Source organism: Cheilinus undulatus, linkage group 24 (genome assembly GCF_018320785.1).
Source record: "Cheilinus undulatus linkage group 24, ASM1832078v1, whole genome shotgun sequence".
Classification (NCBI taxonomy): domain Eukaryota; kingdom Metazoa; phylum Chordata; class Actinopteri; order Labriformes; family Labridae; genus Cheilinus; species Cheilinus undulatus.
Window position 1 is genome coordinate 11646229 of NC_054888.1, and position 26022 is coordinate 11672250.

Consider the following 26022-nt stretch of genomic DNA (forward strand, 5'->3'; position numbering starts at 1 on the left):
GTAAGGGGTGGTTTAGTGAAGACTGTAGGCTGTGGTGAACAGGTGGTGCTTGAGACGTTTTTTGAAAATGTCCAGAGATGGAGCGCTACAGATGTCTGCAGGAAGAGTGTTCCAGAGGGTGGGAGCTGCAGCAGTGAAGGCTCTGTCTCTATAGGTACAGAGTTTAGTTTTGGGCATGGAAAGTAGGCCAGTGTCTGAAGATCGAAGGTTGCGGGATGGTGTGTACGGATGGAGGAGATCAGAAAGGTACTTGGGAGCCAGAGCATGGAGAGATTTGTTTGTGAGGAGGAGGACTTTGTAGTTGATATGGGACTTGATAGGGAGCCAACGGAGGTGGATGAGGGTCGGAGTGATGTGTTGCCAGGGTCTAGTGCGGGTGAGAACTCTAGCTGCAGAGTTTTGGACGTACTGAAGCCTGTCCAGGGTTTTGCTGGGAACTCCAGACAGGACTCCATTACAGTAGTCCAGGCGGGAGGTTATGAAAGCATGAATGAGTGTTTCAGCCACAGAATCAGGGAGTGATGGTCGGAGTCTGGAGATGTTCTTGAGATGATAGAAGGCAGATTTGGTGACAGACTTTATGTGGGACTGGAAGGAGAGGGTGGAGTCCAGGATGAGGCCCAGGTTTCGGACCTCGGAGGACAGACAGATGGAGGTCCCGTCCAAATTGAGCATGAGATCTTCAACCTTCTGCAGCAGCACTTTGGGGGCCACAACCATGAGCTCTGTTTTATTGCTGTTGAGTTTGAGTTGGTTAGATGTCATCCAGGCTTTGATGTTGTGGAGACAGTTTACCAGGGAGTGGGGAGGGAGCTGAGTGGATGGTTTGGTGCTGAGATAGAGTTGGGTGTCATCTGCATAAGAGTGGAAGCTAAGACCGTGTTTGTGAATAATCTGTCCAAGGGGAAGCACGTAGATGGTGAAAAGGAGAGGTCCAAGAACAGAGCCTTGAGGCACGCCCTGGTTAACAGGGGCGGGGGTTGAGTGAGAGGTGCTGATGGTAACAAACTGTTTTCTTTGTGAGAGATATGAGTGAAACCAGGAGAGAGCTGTACCAGTGATGCCAAGATGGTGAGACAGGCAGTCAAGGAGGATGGTGTGGGATATTGTGTCGAAGGCAGCGGTTAGGTCAAGGAGAATGAGGAGGCTGATGTGTCCAGAATCTGCAGCTGTGAGGAGGTCGTTGGTTATTTTGATAAGGGCGGTCTCAGTGCTGTGGTGAGTGCGAAATCCTGATTGAAGAGGTTCATGGAGCTCATGGTTGGACATGTGTTGCTGGAGTTGGGCAGCGACTGCTTTTTCGAGAATTTTGCAAATTCATTTTGTAGCCTTAAAGACTTTTTAAGACTTTTTAAAACTTTTCAAGGATCTGCGGGAACCCTGTACTTTGGACCTTCTGTTGATCTTATCGTAGGCCACATGACAAAAAGTGTGATATTTTTCGCCATTTTGACTGTATCAGAATGAGGGATGGAGATCAAAACAACCCAGTTCTGTAATTTCAAAACCCAGGAGTTAAAACTTTGTAGATCATCAATACAGCATTCAAGTCTTGCAGGTACTGGAACGTGACAGGCTCGACAGCAGTATTGATAAGGACTCATGATAAGGAGTATCAATAAGGGAATCATTATTAATACATTTTTTAACAATCTCCATCCCTAATCAAAACTGTAAAAGAGATTAGTGAGCTGAGTGAGAAAGTAATGTTTGTTTGAATAAAAAATATTTTTTTATTGTGATAAATTCAGACTTTGAAAAAAATAAAAACTTAATTGCTGTAGTGATAAAACTGCAATAAATGTTGCAGCCCCATTGCTGATATTTTCTTCAACATGTTTTGATTAATTTCCCATCTGCACTTAAATTTTCCACATAACTGCAGCGACCATCGGCTCTCTCTTGTAGAGGATTTAACGCATCAGTTTGCTTCCCTGACAAAGCAGGGCCTGGTTTAGCTCAACTGGTAGAGCAGACACTCGTATATAGAGGCTACAGTCCTGGACACACGTCACAGGATTGAATCTCCATTGTGGCACTGTTGTTGCATGTCTTCCCCTGCTCTCTCTCCCCTCATATTTCCTGTGTTTCTTCAGCTGTCCTGTCAAAATAAAGGCAACAGGCCCAAGAAAGTAACTTTAAATTACATGAAGAAAAAAAGGAATAATTACACTTGTATGACATTTAATGGGTGGTTATTGAAGATAATTTGAACCCCCTTATTGAAACATTTTTGATGACATGATAGTTTCTTAAACAATGTTAAAAAATTAAGGAATATTCCAAGATTTTAATCATGACCCATTCTTCCTTGAGACACATGAGCACATCTGAGGCATTATCCCATCCCCCTTTTTATGCACGTGGGCTAAGTTTGTGACAATACCGAGCCTAGTTCAGCATATTGAAAACAACTCCAGTTTATATCTCTGAACGGCATATAAACTTTATCTTAGGATAAGCTCATAATACTGAAAGAAGAAATGTTACATCCCCAAACATGTCTGTCTTATAATTTGGGGACCTATTCATCATATCTTTGTTTTCATGAGTAAGAACTTGTTTTAGAGCTTTTATGATCTTTAAAATTCTTTATGACTCAGCATATTGTACTTCAACTCTTGTCCTAAAATTATACATATTAATATTAGTATATCAGTTATAAATTGCTCTTTATTTGGTGATACTTTGTATTGCTACACCACCTCTGACCTGTAGGGGTCACTGTAAACTAGATCCATAACTCCTGACGAGCTTTATATGCCAGATGATTTGATGAATCACAGAATCTAATCTCTGTTGTTCCACTTTATGAAGCTGGCAGCCTGAGTCAACACACACACATGTGCTGTTGGCTTACACGTTTTCCTGAATCTGGATTGGAGCGTTTAGTCAAGTCAGATATGAGTAAGAGTTTACTAGAAGATGAACAATTTAAAAAATAGAGATGGGAAAATGAGGCACAACAGTTTGGATGAGCAATGTGCTTATAAAAGTGATTGTTTCTGAGCAAACGTGCACGTTTAATAGTGTAATTTCTTTAATTTAAAGCAGCGCCAGCTAGTAGTCACCAGCTAAATTAAAAGTGCTTGTGTGTGTCTTGTTTGTTGCCCGACAATTAGCTGGTAGCAGCTCACGTTTTATTGAAAGCAGATGTTTAATTTGTTAACAACTGGATATTCCAGTAACACATCAAATCTCTGCCAGGACTCTGCAGTCAGTCGCTTCAGGAAATGTAAAACAGCTTCAGGATCTTACCAGCTTCTCAAAATCCTGCTGGGAGCACAGTAGAGGAGATATAACTCATCTCTTTCTGTGAAATGTGATTTAGGAAAGCTGCAAATACAAAAATATCCTACAAATTAACTGTAGATCATGCTGCTCCTTTGTTATAGTTCATCTTTAATGCAGTAGGTGACTATCATCAACAAGGCATGGAGGGAAACACATGGACTACATACTAAATACTGAAAAATGAACCACTGCTTCGACTACAGCCCTACATTTAAAGGTTAAGGAAAATGTTTATGTTGATAATTTTTGCTACCAGGTCTTTGCATGAAGAAATGAGGCGTGACAGGGTTATTTCTACAGCACATTTCAGCAACAAGGCAACTCAAAGTGCTTCACACAGGACTTTAAAACACAATGACAAAGAGAAAAAGAAATAGCAAACATCTAAAAAATAAAAAAGTGATAAATAATAATACTAATAATGACTACAAAGGTGTATAAACACTCTTACTTTTTTATATCTGGTCTTATTTAAATACCACAATGTTTGAGTGAACGTGTGTTTGGTTTGGTCCAACACTGTGGCATGCCTCTCACCACAGACCTCTTGGCAGTCTCACTGTGGCCTCAAAACCCCTTAAACCACTATGGTCTACCTATGTCTGAGACTGTGTGTGGATGCAGCAGTGTGTGTTCAATCTTTACATAATCACACTGCTACTGCTGTGGTCTAACAGCTTACAAAGAGATTCAGAGTGTAAAAATCCTACTATAAAGATAGAGTTAAAGCAGTTTTAATACGTAAATACTAAAAATAAATGACAATGCTGCCCTTTAAGAGCAAATAAAGGCATTCTGGAGTCAGCAGACTATGTTAATTGAAATTTTTAGGGTGCTTGATTCTGCTTTTCAGTAGTGTTTCAGTCTGTTGTTCCTGAAAAGCAGACTGCTGTTAGCAATAACTGTGTTACAGATGCAGCTCTGATCACAGGCTCCAAAGTACTGCATCTATTTATATCAATACAAAACAAGCAGATTTGGCTGGGCCCTAAAAAAACCCATAGACTGGCCCACTCCAGGTGTGATGGATTGACAGTATCAATGGGCCTCATTCACAAACAGTGCATACGCACAAATTTGTGCTTAAATTGTGCGTACGAACGTTTGACGCACAAATCTGTGATTCATCAATATGTTCTTACTTGAATTTGTTCTTACTCTGCGAACAAATTTAGAACCTCCTCAGACCATGCGTACGCACAAATAATGCAGGATTAGCTTTCAGAAACTTTAAACACATATCTTTTACCCAAGATGTCCAATGTATTGAAACTACATTAATTTATAAAGGGATTAAAGATAATCATTAAAACTGGGTTTTAGCTAATAAGTTGATCAAATGTACTAAATAACCATGAAATGGAAACTTTTTCATTGTTCATATACTTAAAATCTTGAAGCTTCAATTTAACACTTCATTTACCAAAAAAAAAAAAAGAGCATTTAAGTGAAATAAACAACTTTGACACGTCACCGTCAATATGGGCCTACAGATTTATTGATTGTTGCAATCAGCATTGGCAATTTCAGTTAAATAAAGTTGTTTTTTTCTGATTGATTTCACTTATTTGCAAGAGATTAAGAATTCCAAATATAAACAAATTAATAATTACAGGTAACCTGACGGATGAATGTCATCACTTTCACCCTCGTTCCGTTGACATATGCCAGAGATGGATGACTTTCTAATTACTGCAGCCAATCGCTCATCCTGTGGAGTGAGATCAGGTGGTCCTTGTTCTCCTCAGGTGACACTACATTGACAGCCTCTGTGATAGAGGCCCAGGTATCTTTTTTGTTTATCATCGAGACTCCAGTGGAAACGCTTCGAAAAAGTGTCGTTTTCCTTGTCTCCACCTCTGACACGATAACTTCAATTTTAATTTGAAATTTCTTCCTCTAATTTTTGGGGCCATCCCTCGCAACTTCAAACCTTCTTGCCGATTTCGTTTTGATGCATCAAACGGATGTCCTTCTATAGAGAAATAGGGGCGTGGTTTATGCAGATTGCGGGCAAGAGCTTGTCAATTTGAATGATTCTGATTCATTAACATACGCACGGTGGTGAGAAGAAAATTGGCCGGTGCACACGTGTCATGAATCCAACAGTGATTTTGCGTATACACTGAACTTGTGCGCAGAGTAAGAACATTTCTACGCATTTATTAGTGAACGAGGCCCATTGTGTTTTAACATCCAGGGATACAGTTACCTCCTTTTAGAACTGAAAAGTATGTCAAAATATAATTAGGTCTTACTGTTGAAAGTATTTATTTGTCACCCCTTTAAACAACTCTTCCCGCCCGATTCTACCAATTGTATTTGCCACTTTCAATCAATTTTGCGCAATTTGCGCCCATTTTTGCCACTTCACACCAATCTCGCAACATTTTAATCTGTTTTCATCACCTTTTCCCACCAAATTTTGCCTTTTAAATACATTTCTGCCTCAGTCATACCTTTTTTTCCACATTTTAATCCAATCTCACCACCTTTATTTCACCTTTAAAGCCACTCTAAAGCCAATACTGCAACTGATAAACCCTTTTACTACATTTTCATGCCTGTTTTTACAGTTTAAATCCATTTCTGCCACTTTTATCTAACTTTTTGCTCTTTAACCCATTTCTGCTACTTTAAAGACCCTGTAAGGTAAAAATAAATCTGTATTTAGGTTTGTCGTATGATAGATCACTGTGCTATGAACCCCCAGGTCAAATTTCAGTCACATAAAGTTTAAAAAATTAAGCTTCAAATCATGAAAAATGAGGCAGTAAAATCTGCTCCAGGATGGTGTGGGCGTGTCTGTTGAAGGAGCTGAAGCCACGCCCACTCAGGAGGAATATGATCCTCTCAGGTTTTAAAAAATGTTACAATTTGAATGGAGGAAAGCACTCATGCCATTAGCCTGTCTCTTGACCTTTTATTGACCTTAGAAGAAGAGACAAAGTCTGTTCAAATCTCTGCTATGATGCTTTAAATGATCCATAGACGACTGTGGCTCAGTACAGTCCAACAGACTGTACTGAGTTGAACTGCTCTGTGATTTTAGATTGTGGCAAACTGTGATGAGGAGTGGCTCATAGATAAGTTGAATGAGTTTAACAAGCCCTCACGCAGTAAGCATGAGCAGCTATCTTTTATTTAGAACCACAGATAAAGACACATACAGGCAGCGCAGTCTGCAGCATTAACCCCCTCACTCATGGTTTCATACTTAGAAAAATATTTTCCACTAAAAACATGAACCAATAAACAAAGCATGCATAACTGTAACTTTGCAATGAAACATGAACATTATAGAATGGTACAAGAGTGAATTCATTTGCACAAAATAATCCCAGAAGTCCCTGCTCCAGTCGACTGCTTCCTTCCACAATATTGTAGTGTTAGAGGGGCGGGGTCATTCTCTACTGTGGGCTCATGACATCGTGAGCCCACATATTGGCCCTGCCCACATGAAACCAAGCCAGGAAAGAGGTGAAATGGCCTAAATTCAGAATTCAGTCACATGTAGATCTCAGTGTTTTCACATGTTTACAGCAACCATATTCCAACATATCTAGAGTGTTAAGACAAAAACTTTGGATTTCACTTTACAGGGTCTTTAAAGTCCTATTTCATCACATTTTCTATGCATTTTTTGCAATTTTAACCCATTTTAATTCTGTTCAGAGAAAAGGGGATTTACATTTTTTTAAAAAGGCTATAAACTATGGCACAAATAATTTAAAAAAAAAATTTGTTGCTTTGATAAGAGTGGTTATTATTCAGGTAAAAAGATATCACAGCTAAACTCTGATTTTTGTGACTCCATGGGCCAAGAGTTTGGCTTGGCCTCAGAAAGCTCTCCCCTTTATCTCCCCTAATGGACGGCCTTGTCTGCACATGACTATTCTTGTATATGTATGGCTGTGTTCAACCACCTTTGGGTAGAGTGGGATCCCTGGGGGTCTGGCACTTCTATTTTGGGGGTTGAGGTCTAAAAAGGTTGAGAACCCCTGCTTTAGACTGTCTGATTGAAATCAGCTCTCCTGTAGCTTTCTCAGACTTATTAGCAATAAAACTTAGATTCTTCTTGTTGCTTCTGAATCATCATGACAGTTTCTTATTCCATAATTCCCTCTCTAATCCCCATGGTTGGATGTATTTGAGGATGTACCTTGGTCTTGGTATTTCCACTAGTGTAAATCAATGCTCCTCACTGATTTCTGACATCAAACATAGAGTGTCCTGTGAGGAGCCCATTAAAAACTGTATTACAAAGTAAATGTTATCCTAAATGTTCAACTGAACTGTTAGAAAAAGTAAAGAAATCTGAGGTAGAAATCCATGTCTATCAGAAGTATCTTTGACAAACTGTGCTTTCTGTATGTGTGAAGAACAAATTAAATTTACATCACATATACCAGACCCAAGCAGGAGTTTAATTTCTTTTAAAATTTTCATACAATTTATTTATAAAAAAAATCAAGCAGCTTTTTTTAAAGCTTCTAGCCTCTGTTTATGTCCCTGAGGTGTGTTTAAATGTCTAATAAAGGGGCGTTTGACTATATGATATTGCTGCCACCTGCTGCTCCTATTGGCTCCTCTTACCTGTAATTACACACCATGATAAAGTGTGCCTGTGTGTGTGCTGGTGACATAATTATGGTGTTCAAGGTAGCGTGGCGATCTCATGTCAGAAAACAGCCTGCAATTAACACGCCGATGATCAGGTTGCTGCACGTGTGTGTTTGAATGTGTGTGTATAGTTTGATAATGAGCTGAAGCGTCCTGTACAACTCTGATGGAGAGATGAGAGAGAGAGAGTGGACAGATGCAGGAGGTGTGTCCACGCCAAACACACAGCTAACCAAAGCGTGAGGCGTACCACCGGCGTGTGCTTTTGTTCCACTGAGTCTGAGGGTGTGTGTGGCTTTAATACCCAATTTATGATTTGGGTAATTTTGGGCACAAGCTGAGGCTTTTGTCAATTCGGCATGAACACATCAGATTGTTTTGACCAAATTAAAGCCTACGGATATGAATATTTGAAAATCATGGCCAATGCTTGCAATAAGTTCACATCTTGCTGACCTCAGGTCTGTGTCATTACGCCTCATGTCTTAATAAATGATTATTTAGGTTATTCTAAATGTTTGAACCCATTCAGGCCTTTTATTTCTAATAATTTGGTTTTATTTTGAGAGAAAAAACATCTGAGGATGATCGTAGGGTCACCTGTTAATTGATCTTAAAGATAAATAAAAATACAAACAGCTGCAGTCTTGTCACCAAACATACGGACATTTTAAGAATTAGGGCTGAACAATTTGGGAAAATAATCTAATTGTGATTTTTTTCACCCAACATTGCAACTGCAATTTAATGTGATTATTCTTCAGGTTCCTCATCTTATAAACCATTTTATATTATAACACACAGAGCTATTTCCCCCAGAAATTTTTATCAAATCTCCCAAAATATATAAATAAATGTTCAAAAATTCTATGAAAATAACTAAGAATTAAAAACCTGCCCCACCACCCAAAAAAAACAAATCACCCCCCCCCCCAAAAAAATCCTGAAATTGTCATAAAAATACAAAAAAAAAAAAAAAAAATTCAAAGCAACCCCCCTCAAAAAAAGAAGAATTTACAAATAAATTTCTCAAATTTTCATGAAATTACCTAAAGGTTTCAAAGCTAATTCCCCCAGAAATTCAAAAATTTCTAAGCAAAAATCCCCCCAAAATTCAAGTCAATCTAACAAAAATGTCTTCTTGCAGTTATTTTTTCATATATTGCAAATTTGATATGAATTGTAATGAAGGGAGTGATGATATTATGGATTTCTTATTTTGAGGAAGACAAAAATATACAAAAAACAAGGAAAGCTGGAACTTTTGTCAGTTATTCTAGAAAATATTGGCACTTGAATGTTTGCATTATGTGTCGAGCAAAACACCTCTGCCTCAAAAGATGTATTAAACTGGTATTTCAAAACATATTTCAGGCCGAAGAAATATTGCCCCCCTGTGCAATGTGAAAATTGTAGTAGGTCATATTGTGATTTTATCTACATTTCAATTAATTTCCAAACCCTATTAAGAATCTTGTATTCCGCTGATGAGTGATTTATTTCTTTTAAGGCGTGATTTGTTTATTATTAAGCTTTATTTGTAACCCTCTTCAGTGTTTGAGCTTCTGTGTATCAGTGTGTCCCATTAGACCATTAACCCATTAGTGACATCATATCACACAGCTTAAATATTCCATGTCAGATAATCAGCTCGTAATACTGTTAGCTCATTTAGATGTCAAGTCGTAATGCTGTTAAAGCCATCACACACAATAGAAATGCTCTGTTAATGAAGGCAATAACACACACAGTATACAGTAAGTGTGCCATCTGAATGCTGCTTTTAAATTCACTAATTATGTCATAAAAGTCAAACACACACTCAATAAGAGAGAGCTCCAGCCCTCATCATAAACCTGGTCGTTTCATCGTCAGCCTTTAACACAGACAGAGGTAAACAGTCAGGCCTGGAAGGCTTTAAATTTGGCAATCATGTCATAAATGTCAAACACGCCTAGTGAGCGGAGGATCGTCAGGAGCGTTAGTCCTCGTTACAGGAGCAGGACCACATGTGGCCCCCCTCCTCTAGGAGCTGTATACCCATCATGCCTCTGGCTCTCTTGGGGGCTGTTTGGATGACAGAGGGTGTAAAGAGGAAATGCATCATTTTGTTAACCCAACAGGCAACTTGTAGAGTGCTCACACAGGAGGAAGACGCTGAGGGTTCAGCAAAGGTGCACGCAAAAGAGAAAATATGTAGCCAAAAATCAGCTTTGAATTTTAGTGTCAAGTTTTAGATGTACTCACCTGGCTAGTGTCTGAAATTGTTGATTGGTTGCACGGCTGAGTCCACTTCATACAGCGCCCTTTAAGAGGGAATAGGGAATAAAGAATGACAGGGATTTTAGACACAACCCTCGTCACCATCACAGCGAACAACAACTCTAAGAGCAGGAAAGATTCACAAGAAAAGCAGCTTTTTGACTAAGTGGACAGCTGTTATCACTCACTTCTTATTCACAAGGTGATGACAAGATGTTAAAAGAAGCATTTTCTATTTCTGATTAGCCTCTAATGAGGAAAAACTGAATTTAAAACACTACAGTGGCCAGCAAAAGAAGGTAAAACTAATATTTTCATTGATAATGCATAATAAAAATGCTTTACAGTCCGCCAGTGTAAAATGACAATAAATGGACACAATACAGTTGATTCATGCCTTACATAATTATTCTCTCTCACACACACAGAGGCATTATGTCGTCTGAGGCTAATGAGGTGATGACTGTCTGAGCATTTACGGTATCCCTCTCTCTCTCTTTCTCTCTCTCTGTCAGTATATGGAGATCGGGGGCTGGCAAACGGAGCACGGCAAATGTGATAATTGGTCCCATGTGGATTTCAGGAGGGTGTTTCTGTGTGTGTGCTCGAGTGTGTGTTAAAGGTTTTGTTTGTTTGTTTATTTGCTCATTTTGGAGATGTCTTTTTTTTTTTCCACCGCAGCACTTTGGAGTTAAAGTTTAAGTCCACAAAGTTCACTGCAACTTTGTTTTAAACTGAATTTTAGTCAGAGGGTGGAGAGGAAGATGGCGAAGAAAGGAGGAAAAGGAAGAAATTCTGGTGCCATAGAAAGCAGTGATGATACATAAAGCTGTTTATTTGTTAGTCAAATAAGTTAAACTGAATATTTAATTGCTTTAAAATCTATTTTAAAATCCTTTGGTGGGCCATCTTATGCAATTAAAATCTTGAAAGTATTTTACTAAATCCTAGTTTGTCCTGACAGCAAAAATAAACTCTTATTTTGCAACTTTTCCTCAATGAAAATGAGATTTAAAGTGCATTAATGTTTGTGGTGTGAATATACTGTTTGAGTCTGAGATCAGCCCAGAATCAGCTACACAATTAAGCACTGGTCAGTCACAGGTAAGGGCCAAACAGGCTGTAAACTGTTAAGAAATGACTGGTGTGACTAAAACTACAGCAGAATGTACTTTCATACATTTTCATTTACTCAGTCTTCCTGTGTTTACAACTCATTTCTGGTTGTTCCGCTTGAGAATTGGACTTATTTATCTGGTATCCACAGATTTGCGAAAGATTTGACCTGGATTTGATCCAGTGCACTGGAAATCTGCTGTATCACCTGAGCCAAACTGACCTCCTTTCCTCTCTTTGTATCTGCAGAGCCTGTCTCAGAGACCAGTCACACTACTTCAACCATGAACAGCACAGGGAGATTATTTCTTATCCTTAAACGATCTTATGTGGCGATGGTATATGGTGATTAAAAAGTGCAAAGGAAGTTGGCAAAGAAGGGTGAGAGACCCGCCCTGGTGTAGTCTATGTTAGAGATATGTCTACACAGCCAAGAATGGAGATCATATCTTCCTCATCCATTGCCTGAAAACTGTTAGCAATGTGCCTTTGTGGCGGTAGCTTTTGTGAAAGTTCAGGACAATGTGGGGCTGAATTGAAACTGTCAAATAGGTGTGTGAGAGGAGCTTCAAAATATAGATAAATGAAGTATGCTGTACCCTGAGGGTAAACACTCAAAATAAAGAAAGAATGGCTTAAAAAAAATACCCAGAGTTGTGTTGTGATTTACAACCAAAAACAGAGTTCAGAAAGCTTCCTGACCTACTCTGAGTGTATTTGTGTGCAGCTGCTGTGCTGGCGTCTGAGCAGCCAACAGACTGAACAAAACGAGAGACACAACACATGTCTGTGGAATGACAGCACCAGGTGTGTGTGTCTGATGTAATATCTTCCAACATCTAACTGCACCCCTTGTGTGTGTCTGTGTTGAGAGGAGTGTGTGTCTGTGTGAGTGAGGAGGAGGTGTTTTACTGGAAGAATCGCCCTCCTGCTGCTGAGTCATTAAAATGGAGGCGATGGAATCTCCTTCACATCTCTCTGTGAGACGCACTCACATTTTCACACCACTCCTCCATCTGTCTCCTCCTCTTATGATGAAGAATCTCTGCTTTTAATCCCTAAACTCATTCTGTTTTGACTAAAAAACACAACTCCGCTGTCGTGTTTGCTGCAGCCGTGGGACAAAAGGGTCTAGCTGGTCGTCAGTTTTGTTCAGACGATGCATCATCACTGACAAACACATGCTCAGTGTTTAACAGGATGGCTAAATGACATCACCAGAGCTCAGTGGAGCAGAGGAATTAAAACCTAGCCAGGATCTGTGTGTCAGTGTGTGCAAATCTTGGTAAATGATCTGACCCCCTGTGATGTTAGACAGATCTACTTAGCCCCACTTAACATATTTAAACACACACTCCTCAACACACAGGCTGCAGGAAAGAGCGATAGAGAGAGAGTGGAGGAAAGACAGCAGCTCTTTTATAGATTTTTTCAAAGAGTAAGCTAACATGCTGTCTTTCAATCACATGTAATCCAATGGATCATATTGAATGTTTTAAGCCTGATTTACTGCTCTACTTCGAATCTACCTGTAGCATACACTGTAGGTCCTCAAAGCCCGGAATCCTATGCAGAGGACAACGCAAACATGCAACCTCCTATAAAAAGTGACGACACAGCTGTGCTGGGTGATTAACTGAGTTTCAATTTCGATCACAGTTTTGGCTGACAACATCATGAAAACAAGATTATCAAAATTAAACGACTTCTGTTTCACACACCATGTTACATTTGTTTTATCCACAGGTTTTGTCATGCGGCAAAAGTGTTTGTTGTGTTACATTAAAATAATTCAAACCACAGACACAATTTTTATATATAAATACGCACGTGCTCATTTGATTAGGGGTTTTTAGCAGAAAACGGCAGCCATTTTTCTTGTAGTTTCTTTAAGTGAACACTGCATCACAAGTCAAACAAACTACACTTCCCACATCAGAAACAGCCCTGCCCCAGCCAACACTTCCTCCAAAAATGCAAGCAACGACCCTTTTTGAAATGGAGCAGGGCAAAGGTGGTCAGTCAGATGATGCAAAATGCAACTTACAACAAAAACTAGATCAAATTTCAGCTGAAACTGCGTGGGGATGCAGAAAGCTGAATTGCAAAACTGAATTGTCAGGATGCAGAACTGCTGAAAACAGCCACAAGCACAAAAATAGCTGAATATAGCATAAAAATAGCCTAAAATAGCATAAAATGGCATAAAAGTAGCTGAAAATGTCATTTAATAGCTCAAAAAGGATAAAAATAGCTGAAAGTAGCCAATTAAAAGCTGTAAATAGCCTAAAATTAGGTGTATTATTTGTAGCCTTAAAATAGCTGAAAGTAGCATAACAATTGCTGATTTTGGCCTGTAAGTAGCTGAAAATTGCATTCAATGGCTGAAATAGCATAGAAATAGCTGAAAGTAGCATGAAAATAGCTATATTTTAAAAAATTATAAAAGTTAGAAATGAGGAAAGTCATAGCAGTCGAATGACGAAGAAACTGAATTTTTAAAAGTTTAAACAGTGTTGATACGACAAAGTATGAAGGAGGAGATAGCCGGTGCAGAGGAAGAATAATAAACAAAATGGCTGACGCAAATATCAATAGTGTGGATGCTCATCATCCCCACTAATTAAGACAGAATTATCCATCTATCAGGTTTGAAGAACTTGTGGAGAAGTCACAAATTTTAGAAAAAAAATTCCATGAGAGTAGGCTGTGATGGCGCTAGCACGAGTGGTCTTCAGTAAATTCAATAAACTGAATACATTAGATGCTATGTTTGGCCATATATTTAACTATTCAAATGGGCTGTATAGGAAGTGTATAAAAATGGTAGGGGCAGATTTGTTTTTCCACTGTGATTTGGGATTGGGATGGAATTATTTCTGTGGAGTGGGATGGATGGGAATAAAAATCCTCTCCTGTGTCACCCTCTACTGCAAGCAGGGAGTCGAATCTACTTGCAGACATTTGAAAATATTAGACATGCATTTTCTCATCCATAACACTAAGTGGTAAACAGAGTGCTGGCTTTTAGGCCAACTATTGCAGAGCGATGCAGACACAGCTATGCGTGAGGTCACAGATCAAAATGGCATGGATTGAATGCGTGAATATAAAGCAGACTTCTCCTACAGCACATTAGCATCAGATATCTCACAGTATCAGATGCTCGCTGTCCATACAACTTCATCAAATATTTACTTTTCTGTTCTGTAAATTTCAGTCTCTCCTATAAATAGCACAACATCTAGCACTTTTATTTTGAAGGAGGAGAAACAGAAGTGTAAGGATTTGTGTTAACACAAGTACAAGCACATTTCAATCAAAGATGTTGATATTAATGCATCTATCTCCGTTTTGTAAAACAAGATAAACAAACAAAATAAAAAAGTATCTTCTTGCAGGACACTCTAAATGCCTTGTTCTCTCTTTATTATCTGTGTATATATGAGCAAAATAAAGGAAAATTGAAACAGAGCTTCAAGGGAAAAATGTCTTGTCATGCCAGGACAGTGGTTGTACTTCACTTTAAATATAGCCTACATTTTTTTCTTTATTTAAAGTGAAGTACGGGACACCTATAAATATCAAAGCCTTAAGATGTGCATTATCAACTGACATTTTAATAGCACACAGCACTCATCTTGACGACCTTGGCTTGATCCCATGTTGGTGTTAGCACCTTTGCTAGCACACAAGTTTGGTTTTCTATAAACTTACATTCAGCAGCTTTCTGAATCGAAATTTGCCAATAAGCAGACCTGCTTCTGTCTCCTCACTCATCACTTTAACCTCTACCCCACCAGGGAAGCTGTGCTGAAGCTACGGGAGGAAGTTATGGTCAAACTTGGTCATATGATTAATTTGGGTTCTTATTTTTTCCAGAGTAATCATGAGTGTTAACACATTAACGTTAACTAGCTTTAGGAGATAGAAGATAATGTTTATCCTTTCTACATGGGACACGTGCACATGTTTAGTTGTGTTTGAAAATAAATGCATCTTTCTTTAACCTGCTTGCATAAAAAAAGAAGAAATGGTGGAAATAAGTGTGAAAACTGTTTTGTTTTTGTATGTTGTGTTAAAATCATAAAGTTCAAACTGTCAGAGTTCACCCCAGTGAGCGAGAGGATCAGCGGACAGCTGCTGTTTTGTGCTTTCCTGTGTGGGAAGGCAGTGACTAACTGAGCTTCCAGTAGTTTCTCACATGGAGCGGACAGGCGAACATCTTTGCCCTCCTCCACCTTCACTCTCCTTTCTTTCTTTCCCACCACCCCTCCTCACCTCCCCCCCGACTTCATGCTACTCAGTCCACTCTGTACCATCAGCATTCATCACATTACATCTATGACTGCATGAACATACAATGATGTTCATATGTAACAGTAGGAAAAAGGATGTGTAATTACTAAAAGGGACGACTGGACTGGAGGTAAATAGGTTAATATTATAAAACGTCTGCTATCTTCGGGTATAAATAAAGCCTTAAGACATCAGATAAGATCAGATTAAGTGGGAGGGAATAACTCTGAGGAGACATTCAGGAATCTCCCTGATTTTCCAGCTGACTGAAATGATGCAATACTTGAGTCAATGTCAGCTTTATCCAAAAATGTTTCTACTGGTTGTCTTTAGCTTTAAGTGAAGTGTTAGAGATGATCGTGAAGATTTTAAGGGCAACACTATCCTGATTATGTTTTGCACAAGTCTTAGAAGTCAAAACATTTTCAGCTAATAATATTTTAACATTTCTGAAGAGAGAAAACTGTAAGCAGTAGTCAGGGCAGGAAACATCTTTTATTTTCACAAGATTTAGGTCGGTGAAAATGCCCCTTTTGGAAAACTCCCTTCACACTGCTGCTGACATGGTGTGCTCTTTACAGCATGTAGCACGTGGACAAAGGTGCTTTTTAAGAACATATTTTGTGGATGAGAGTGTTTTTAATGAATACCTCCCTACGACTCGGCATAATTTTGTCCACCTCTGTATTTTAGTCTCTCTTTGAGTGGACATACAAAAAAAGCCTCCCATTGGACAGCATCCAGACTGCAGCTTTAAATTAGACATGTGTTTGTTTGTTTTTGTTTGTTGATCATTCAAAGGCCAATTCAACTTTTGTATTTTAGCAGCTGGTTAGAACACACACAGTGACATGCCCACACACACATGTTTAGACGTGAAGGGGTTTGATGTCGTGGGAGCTCTCTGGGGGGGGGGGATGCACAGGAGGACGAGGAGGGGATTTTGTTAAAGCAGAGGAGAAAAGGAGGACAGAAGGACGGAGAGAGGATGATTTCATGAGATCAAAAGGCTCGACTTTTTATCTCCATAAACAGGCAAGGCACAAACACCACAATATTGCTGAAACCTTGTGATCAGGTAATTCATCTGTGTAATAAATGCATGTAGGTTTAAAACCTTCCTAACATGTACAGAGTTTTACACACTTTTTTATGGACTAAACCAGGGGTGTCCAAAAAGCCTGCAATACAAACAAGGCCTTTTAGTCCATGTTTCATTGGCCCTCAGCAAATTCTAAAATATATCCTCTTGAGACCCTGCATGCACATTTGAGGTATTGAGTTTTGGGGTTTGTAATTTTTTGAGATAATTGTCTAGAATTTCCATAGAAGTTTAAATAATTGGGAGCGCTGATGGTCGAGTGGTTTAAGGCGCGACCCATGTACGCAGGCGGCCTGGGTTCGAATCCGGCTTGTGGCCCTTTACCGCATGTCTCTCCCCACTCTCTTCCCTGTTTCCAAATCTATCCACTGTCCTTCCTCTGTCAAATAAAGGCATGAAAAAGCCCAAAAATAAATCTTAAAAAAAAAAGAAGTTTAAATAATTGGCTGGGAATGTTGGGAGAAATTGTTTATAAATTGGAAGGAATTTTCGTGAAAATTTTAGGGGATATGTTGGTACATTTTGGAGGGATTTGAGAGAAGTTTTAGGTATTTTCATGGGAAATTCGGGTAATTATTTGTAGATATCTGAGAATTTCATTGGTATTTGGGGGAACAGAATATCTTTGGACATTTTTTGGGAATTTATTTCTAAATTCCAGGCAAGTTGTTTTGAAAATTTCAGCAAGAATTTGCTTTCAAAATTTGTGGTAATTTTCCTAAAATTGTTGGGTAAATTTGTAACTCAATTTAATATTTTTTCAGGAAGTTTGACTGAAACATCTGATAAAAATTTAAGGAATTTTTACTGTTTTTTGGCAATGCCTTGGGAAGTGGGGGAATTTTAATGTTTTGGAATGTTCTAGTAATTTTAAAGAAAAAATAGTTCATACTTAGGCTTAATAAGTTCTTGTAGTCCATCATCAGAAAAATGACACCACCATTTTTGCATTTTTAAAATATATTCTTCGTAAAAATGACTTCCTGACTGTAAAGAAATAATTTTCTTTTGTGTTATATTTAACAGGAGCCATGTATCCCAAATAAGTAGTTGAAACTAAAAATGCATTACAAAACAAAAGCTCAGGTCTCAGGAGGATATAAGAAAATATGCATATTTGTAAATCAGACTGTATTGTAACTCTGAGTTTCAAAACTCAATAGTGCTGCCGTTTTGATGCTATAAACAAACATTTTGACAGGACAATATTGTTGACATGTTTTGCTTCATGACTCGACTAAAATGGCAACACAACTGTAAAACATATTGGCAACCAAAGTATTTCAATCTTAATTTAATACACCATGATGATAAAGAGATAAAGACAGATGGATGGGAAGAGGCCACACCGGCCTTTCTGGCCACCAGAGAAACAGTCTGCCTGGATGTCAGTGCAAGGCTGCCCAGCAGGGGTCCTCCAATGGAAGGTCACTAAAAGTCAGGTATCTCAAAGTGGCCCGATCAGCTCTATATTTTCTTGTTTGTGGCCCTCAGTGACAAAAATGTGGACACCCCTGGACTAAACCTCCTTGTGTTATTGCTGCAAAATGTCCCTCTTGTTATTGTTGCATCCACCTGCCTGTTCACCTCCTTGAGACAGCAAATCTTACCAACAGATGAGAGACCCATCAGTCTAAATGTTTTTGTTTTTTATATCTTTGAGTTCCTTAGTCAAAAGGGAGCATAAATACAAACAGACAAAATAACATGTGTTTAAGTGTTTTGATTGGCTTTCTTTCTCTTTTCCTCATAGTTGGCGGCTGATTCAGCCCCCTGCGTTGGTGTCTGACCCCGCTGTGTGACCCAGGAAGTTGCAGCTGGAGGTCATGTTGTGTCTGGGAGCTGGGTCAGGAGTCAGCGGCTGAGCGGCCCCCCTCTGAGCTCTCCCAGGACATACAGTAGGACATTAAATAGCCTGTTTCCCAACACGGTCCTCAGCTACCCTCTGTCCTGAAAGATCTTGGTTAAGTTTTGCTTAAGGACACCTGGTTCACAAATAAAGACTATGAATGCGGTCTTCCACATGATCAGGTTTAGTTTTAGGGTACAGCTGTGTCAGGAAATTAAAAAGGTAGAGAGGGAGTGTCAGCTGTCCTGGCGTTGTGTGTGTTTTGAGGTGTCAGAAGTGGAGTTAAGGAGGGGCAGAAGTGTGTCGGTGCAGGTGTTGGGGTGAATGGAGGCGTGGATTTGAGGTTCAAGTTCCCAGTGGGCGTGTGTTTGTTTGCACTTCATCAACCCTCCACTCATAAAGGCTAATTACAGTTATTTAACCAGCAGGTGTCTGATATCTGATTGCACAAAAACACAACCGAACACACCATGTAGACTTAAATAAATTCTCCTTCATGATATCAAAGATATGGAACAATAAACTCATTTTAGACTATCCCTCCACGTTCTCCAACTTACAAGGAGGAGATACCACAGAGGATCTTGACACCTCATTATGACAACCTGCCACCCAACAAAAAGCAAGAAATCGAAATGTAATTTTTGTTATTTATGTGTTAAGCTACACTGGTTTCCTTTTCTTATTCCATGTTGGACTTGCACCTTATAAGGATATTTCTGCAAATCATTTATGACACCCAGACAGCTTTTATTCTCCTGTCGACTCAACATATTTTTCCCCACAAAAGAATCGATTTGGGCACCGTTTTGGCACAGGCACCGTATATAAATTGTCAGATTAGCACCAACATCGGAACCCAAACAATACCCAACCCTACATCTACATATAACAGAAGCACTGAATGACATTATTCAGCACATTAACGGGCAGTGCTACCACTGCTAACACAAGCTACATTCTAGAAATGAACTTTGAAAATTATGGGGCAAAGTTGTTTTCCTGTTACAGTTTTAATTGGTTTACAGAATTTATTTACTTGACATTTAGCTAGCTGGCTAAAAACAGTTACAATTTGGGAAATTATTAGCCTAGTACAGTGGTTCTTAACTGGTGGTCTGAAGCTGCATTTAGCAGGTTGCAAATTGCTGAAAAACTGTGACAAAATAGTGAGGATGTACAGAAATTCTAGGTTGACATGTTTTAATTTATTTTTATTTCATTCTGCTTTGTTGGACAAGGAATACTGGAGAGTTTGACTTATTTATCCTGTTATATTAAATAGAAACATTATCAAGAAAGCTAATTTTCCCACAAGGATGTCTTTATTTTATAAAAATATTTAAAACCACAACCTAAATCTGCATTAGCATGCTAATATCGAATGAAAAGACATGCTCGTCCTCCCAAAGTTTAATCGGATATCTTTGTTCAGGTACATGTTTTGCTTTATCAAGGATCCAAACTGCAATATTTTTAACAAAATTAATTTTAACAGTTGAAAAGTTTTGGAAATTTGGGATGAGATTTCACGTTAAGGAGGTGTTTGTGGGTCCCATGGCTCGACCAGTTGAGAACAACTGGCCTGGTACATCCCTAGAACACTTACATTAGCAATGTGTTGCTACTGAAACTTTGCAAACATGTTTTTGCAATTACACTGTCAGTGGTTCTGTGGACTGGAAGCAAACTTTTAACCTAAATTAACCAAAAATGTGTGCCAATGACTTCTTGTTTTGTTGTGTTATCAAAACAGGCCATAAAATTTTAAGATTTTCACTTAAATGATGTGACAACTAAATTATGGGATTGAAACAACCTAACATTGAAACTCAATCTGAAAAGTAAAAAACTGCATGTAAACTACTGGGGCGCACTCACACTAGGCAATCCATACTGTGTCCCGTACCCAAAGTCCAGTGTTTTTGACCAGTGTTGACTGCCCCTTATCCCACTCAGGCACTGGCACAGATGAAAGAGGTGTGCTTCAGCCCGGCATGCCTGCCCTTTAAGTATTATTATAAATGTGAAACAGCCCTTTAAAAAGCAACAGAGCTACTTATCACTTCTACTAATAATGTCACTAAGAATATCCCTGGACTGACAAACCTCTCTACAAACCTTTAACACTCTCACACACATCCTCGTGGTCACAGTGGTCTAACTGTCTGACCTGCAGCAAGGTTTGGTGAAGTAGAGGTGACTCACTCACTCTCTGCACCCTACGACACACACACACGAAAACACACATCAACAACAAACCACAAATGCACATATGGGCGCTCAAAAAAAAAAAAAAAAAAAACGCACACCACAACGCTCTCTCCCTCCGTTTCGCTTGCCCTAACCACAGCTACTTCCTCGATGAAAACTGTTGGCTGAGGGGGGCAGGTGGTTAGTTTGATTAAGTACACACTAACACACAAGAATACGCACATACAGGCAAACTTAGAAGCCACAACGCCAGATTAATAGAAACCAAACCAGGTGGCTTTTCATATCGACAGATCTCTCTTCAGTGACACTGAGTGTCGAGGAGGGAGTCAAATCTGACGACAGAAAAGTTATCGCGATGAGGATTTAAACCACACACCAAAAACAAGAGAGAGAGAGAGAGAGACATAAAGAGAGCTGAGAGATAAAGGAAGATGTGCATGGCGGCAGAGAGAACGTGCGGAAGCTAAACAGAAAGCTGTATGCAAGTAAAAATAAGATACATGCAGAGAAATGAGGGAGTTATCTGGGTTATTTTGCATCTGAGTCACTGAAGAAAACCACAGTAGGCTTCCTCTCCAACCTCTGACCAGGAACGGGACAACTCGGCTGGGTAAGACGACCGCAAATAAAGTCTCAGCGACTCCATTATTTATGTTGTTTAATGATGTTTGTATTGGTGCTTTGACATATCCATGACAGAAAATGTTCATATAAAGTGCATAACTTTGTCTAGTAATCTGATTCCCTGGTGAGTTCACTGTAAACAAATAAGCCCTGGCTAACTGGTGCAAAAAACACATCCATTCATTCCTATTTTTAAAAAACAATGGCAATTGGAGCTTCATTTAGCGGGAAAAACATCACTATCTACTTAATTTGTGGCATTATCTCTGCTGAGTTCCCTCCAAGTTTAGCATGAAGCTTAAAAATGTACAGATTTCTCATGCTGCAGCTACTTTATGCAATTTTAGTTTTCTGGGTATATGGTTAATTCTGTGATCTTTTCTTTTTCTTTTTTTGGAAAATTTAGGGAAACAGTGTTTGTTAAAGCCAGTTGAAGCCCTGGATGTACATTTGGGCTGTTAAAATATTAGTCATATAAAATAATATACAACTCTAGTTAAAGCCAAACAATATTTATAATGTTGCATTACCACAGAAACTAAAAATGTCAATATAGGGTGAATTCTTGATTTGAGAAAAATTGCCCACAAACACCTGCACATTGTCTAAGAGAGAGATTACTGATTTTAATCTGGTAAAATATAATTGCTGAAGAGAAACAGGATGTATGTTCTGTGCTTCTAGAAAGGTAGTGGAGCTCTATTGCAGCAGGAGTCATTAACCTGAGCTACAAAAACTACTAGTGGCAGATAGCTGCATAACAGTTTACCATTTGTTTCCACTTAAGCATGTGACTAACGCCTATAATCTGAAAATATACAGATGATGTCTCCTAGTGTCCAACGTATGGAAGTGTATATCTTTGTGTATGGACAGAAGCCTCATAGAAACTACCTGGAGCCATAAAAGGGATCATTTTGTCCGTGTTTTGCCAATCACTAGTTTGGAGTATGTTAGCTAATGCTAACAGCCATTTTGTATCCCAGAATGCATCAGGCCTGAGCAACCAATGACAGTTAGTTCTGTCATTGTATCACACTGTGCATGTCTGATTGGGCAGATCCTGAAGGACACGGCCTGAATAGCTCATAACTGAGAGAGAGAGATGTGGCCCTGTGGCACCGTAGACAGGAACTGCTTTGAATAATGGCTCAAATAGAGCCAGTACAAAGAGGCGTAAGGATTTTTTGTAAATAGGTCAATATTTTGAAGGCTTCTTGTCTCAGAAAAAAAAATTCTCACTTTTTTGTCCCCAAAAGATGGCAGAACAAGACTGTAGAAAAAGTCTTAGGCTGGCCACACACTAGATGATTTTTTAATCTGAAACGATTATAAAAACATGGGAGACCACAGACTTCAGGACAATTTCCAACGATTTTTCATCTTTAATCCTGTGAACGCACACACTAGACGACTCAGCCAGACTGTCAGATCACTGGAGACCACACACCTGCCGACCTGCCTATGACCTCGCGTGATCACATGACTTAAAAAAAAAAACAAAACAAAACATGGATGTCTGTCCATTCTGTCTCGCTGCCTCTCCACTGGCATGTGCAGCAAAAATCATAAAACAAGGGAAATACTCAGGACGAAATCCTGGCTGGAATTAAGGTACAGTTGTGTTTATGGTTGTGAGCCGTTAATGTACTGAATGTATGATCCGTCTGGTGACGCTACCCAGTGTGCTCGCTCTCATTGGTTGTTGTGGGTACTCTGTCAGCGGCACTATCCAGACTATTTATACAAATAATCATTTGTGACGAGGTTCCAGTCGGTATACGCGCCCACAATCGTTGGGGGGGTCAAATCTTGCCTAAAATCGGGCTTAAAATCCTGTAGTGTGTGGCCAGCCTTAGTCATTATTGTTAACCGTCTTCAAAAGTATGCACTTTTCAACATACTTGTGGCACGTTCCAGACATAATTATTACAGCGAGAAGGAGATTTGAAGACACATCAGATATGACAGAGATCCCCATAGGGATGAATGAGCATTCAGTTGACTCACTTCTGTAACCATACATGAGTGGAAATAAACTATTAGACAGAAAATGTTATGACAATTGTGGCCCTGAATTGAACTGATAAGATGAGCTGATTCAATATACTAATATACTATAATTAGTTTAACCAACAACTAAGTCTGGTGCCTACTACTGCACAGTGTGCCAGCCTCAATTATTCAGCACACTGATCGATCACATCTCTTGTCTAAATTGCAAAAGAGTAAAATTTTGGCAAACTTTCGGTACCAAATTTTGCCAACATATTTTTCTTTACTATGATGTGCAGTGTACAGACGTTCATTTGTAATTTTGGCTGGGTTTATTCCTCTCCTATAAACATGAAACATAAATAGTTCTGATAAGGCTTTGGTACTATCATCAGTGGTTAAAATAACAGAGATGGTTTCTATTTAAAACACTGAGAAGCAGAAAGTATTGAAAGTACTAAAATGTTTGACAATCTTAAACTACATGAACATGACTTAACTATTTACGTACATCTATTTAATGTCTGTGTCCTGCGAAAACACTGCACTTATGACTGAATGTACAGTTAAATAAGGGTCCAGATAAGCTAGAAGGCTAGCCTTAGTGGCAACTTTAGAGAGTGAGATGTAGTCTAGCTTGCTAACGACACTGATTACTGTTATTTTTTTTCCTTTCACAAACAATATGTTTTTGTCGTAATTGCTGAAATGCATATAACTGATTCACTTAACCAATAGCGTAAGCGTTATGATATGTTGTAACACAGACCTTTTAAATTGATAAAAGCAGTGATATTAAGCAATGCCAATCCTCTTATTCAAGGCATTAAATTATAAAAGCTTTCAATTGTTTGCCTGTGAAAATCTGCAAGTATGCAGCAGAATTAGCAGGAAATGCAAAGTCTGCTCTGTGGTTATCAGAAAAACTACGAAGCTTTCATCTGTTAGCTGGAAATACAAACAGGAACTCAAAAGTAAAACTCAGTTCTAATCCTCAGAGATTCAGTTGAAGTTATAAAACTGTCTCCTCTCCACACATGAGCTGACAGCTTTACTATGAGTCAGTTTACAACATAGCTTCATCTGTGTGAGCTGACCGTCACGGTCTACAAATCAGGAAACCACAGCGCTGTTCAGCATGGTTAACCCCTGCTATGGGGCTACAGTAAAAACACGTGTAATCATGTCAAAGAAATGTTGTGAGATAAAGCATAACACTGCCAAATAAGCTTTACTTTAAACCTCTGAATACTTCATATATCTAAGAGTTGTCTAGGAGTTCAAAAAGTTAATACGGTTGAGTCAATTAAAGCTCTGTTTAACAAAGGAATAGCAATGTTCTCTACATATACAATAATAGAATTTATAACTGACACAATAATAGTTAACATAAATGAATTCAGGCCTCTTTGGAGACCACTGCCACAAAAAACAAAGTACCGGGCACCCAATATGAAGTAATTTCCTCTTTTTAATTACCAAAGGTTGTAAGCAAACTCCTGCACACTGTCAAAATTGCATTAAAACATTGGTATCAATGGTATCAAAATAATCACAACTTATAAATATGTATGTATATGCATATGTTATTCCAAGAGACGACTCTTTACACTTTCATTTTCAAGAAAATACAAAGGAAATAACCTCTTTTCTAAAGAGACAAAACCCTCCCATACATGTCACATTCACCTTATGTATCACTTTCCTGTCTTGTTTGTCAGAATGAATTTGATGAGAACACTGTGTTTTAATACTTGTGAGAATCACTGATAAGCATATGCAATACGCATTCACACACTCCTGCACACGCCCACATAGAAAGATGTGGTTTGTGGTTAAGAGATTGGCTATGAACGTTGATGTTCAGCTTGTTTGAAAAGTCTCTTGTTGACCTTTTCTTGTGTTTGCTGTTATCCATACAGATTTTAAAAGGGTGAAGAAGGGAAAAAAACAAAGGGGGAATAATAATTTGATGGCATCAAACAGCATCTTTGAGTCACTGTCAACACGTCGGCCATTTTTTGGACGAGGTAAGAGAAACATACTTTGTTTACAGCCACCTTTGTATGTAAAATGTGCCGCTTAGCTGCTTTGTGGGGCGCTTCTGTGGGATTTAACAGATGTATTTGGATCAGCTGGGTGTCTTTTAAGTTAAATCTTACTCTTGCACTTAGATAAAGATCAGTGGAAAATAGTTCTTCAATGTTGAGTAGCTGCAAAAAAAATAAGAGATACCCTGAAAGAACAGACAAATTTGTTAGGATGGCCTTCCATGTCCAAGCATATCATCATTTGTTTAGTGGTAAAATTGTGCTTGAATCATGTTTGTCCTAAGTAATTTTCTACATTAGTTAACCAGTTGGATTTGGTTTAGCAACAGTGCCTGCCCACTTTGGAACGCACTGATAAACTGATTTGCATTTTAGATATAAAATATTGTTTATTTTTCCACAATCAGAACATCACTGCCTGTTGTGAGACATTAATACAAGCATAGGAAACACTCATATGCAAAGTAAGCACTGATCAGGTTTCTCCTGACTTGTGTTTGTATATCTGGATACTCAGGTGTGCTTTGACCATGAGAGAATATCCCAAGTTGCTCAGTGAGTCTGGAGCTTTCCAGCTAGCAGGGAGGAGA

The 26022-nt window shown here is 38.8% G+C and overlaps 1 protein-coding gene and 1 long non-coding RNA gene across 4 annotated transcripts in view; one reads left to right on the top strand and one right to left on the bottom strand.

The window, feature by feature from the left end:
* Nucleotides 1–26022, bottom strand: part of LOC121506182 — a 91427-nt gene that overhangs the window by 47585 nt on the left and 17820 nt on the right. For all 3 annotated transcript variants that reach the window (XR_005991622.1, XR_005991621.1, XR_005991623.1), the window contains one exon: nucleotides 10165–10223. This is a non-coding gene — a long non-coding RNA (uncharacterized LOC121506182). The remainder of the gene's footprint in view (nucleotides 1–10164; nucleotides 10224–26022) is intronic.
* The window catches only part of runx1 (RUNX family transcription factor 1), a 67611-nt gene continuing 62587 nt past the window's right edge, over nucleotides 20999–26022 (top strand). The window contains exons 1-2 of the mRNA XM_041781835.1: nucleotides 20999–21372; nucleotides 25304–25411. Of these exons, the coding sequence (XP_041637769.1) occupies nucleotides 25354–25411 (58 nt within the window). The 5' untranslated portion in view covers nucleotides 20999–21372; nucleotides 25304–25353. The remainder of the gene's footprint in view (nucleotides 21373–25303; nucleotides 25412–26022) is intronic.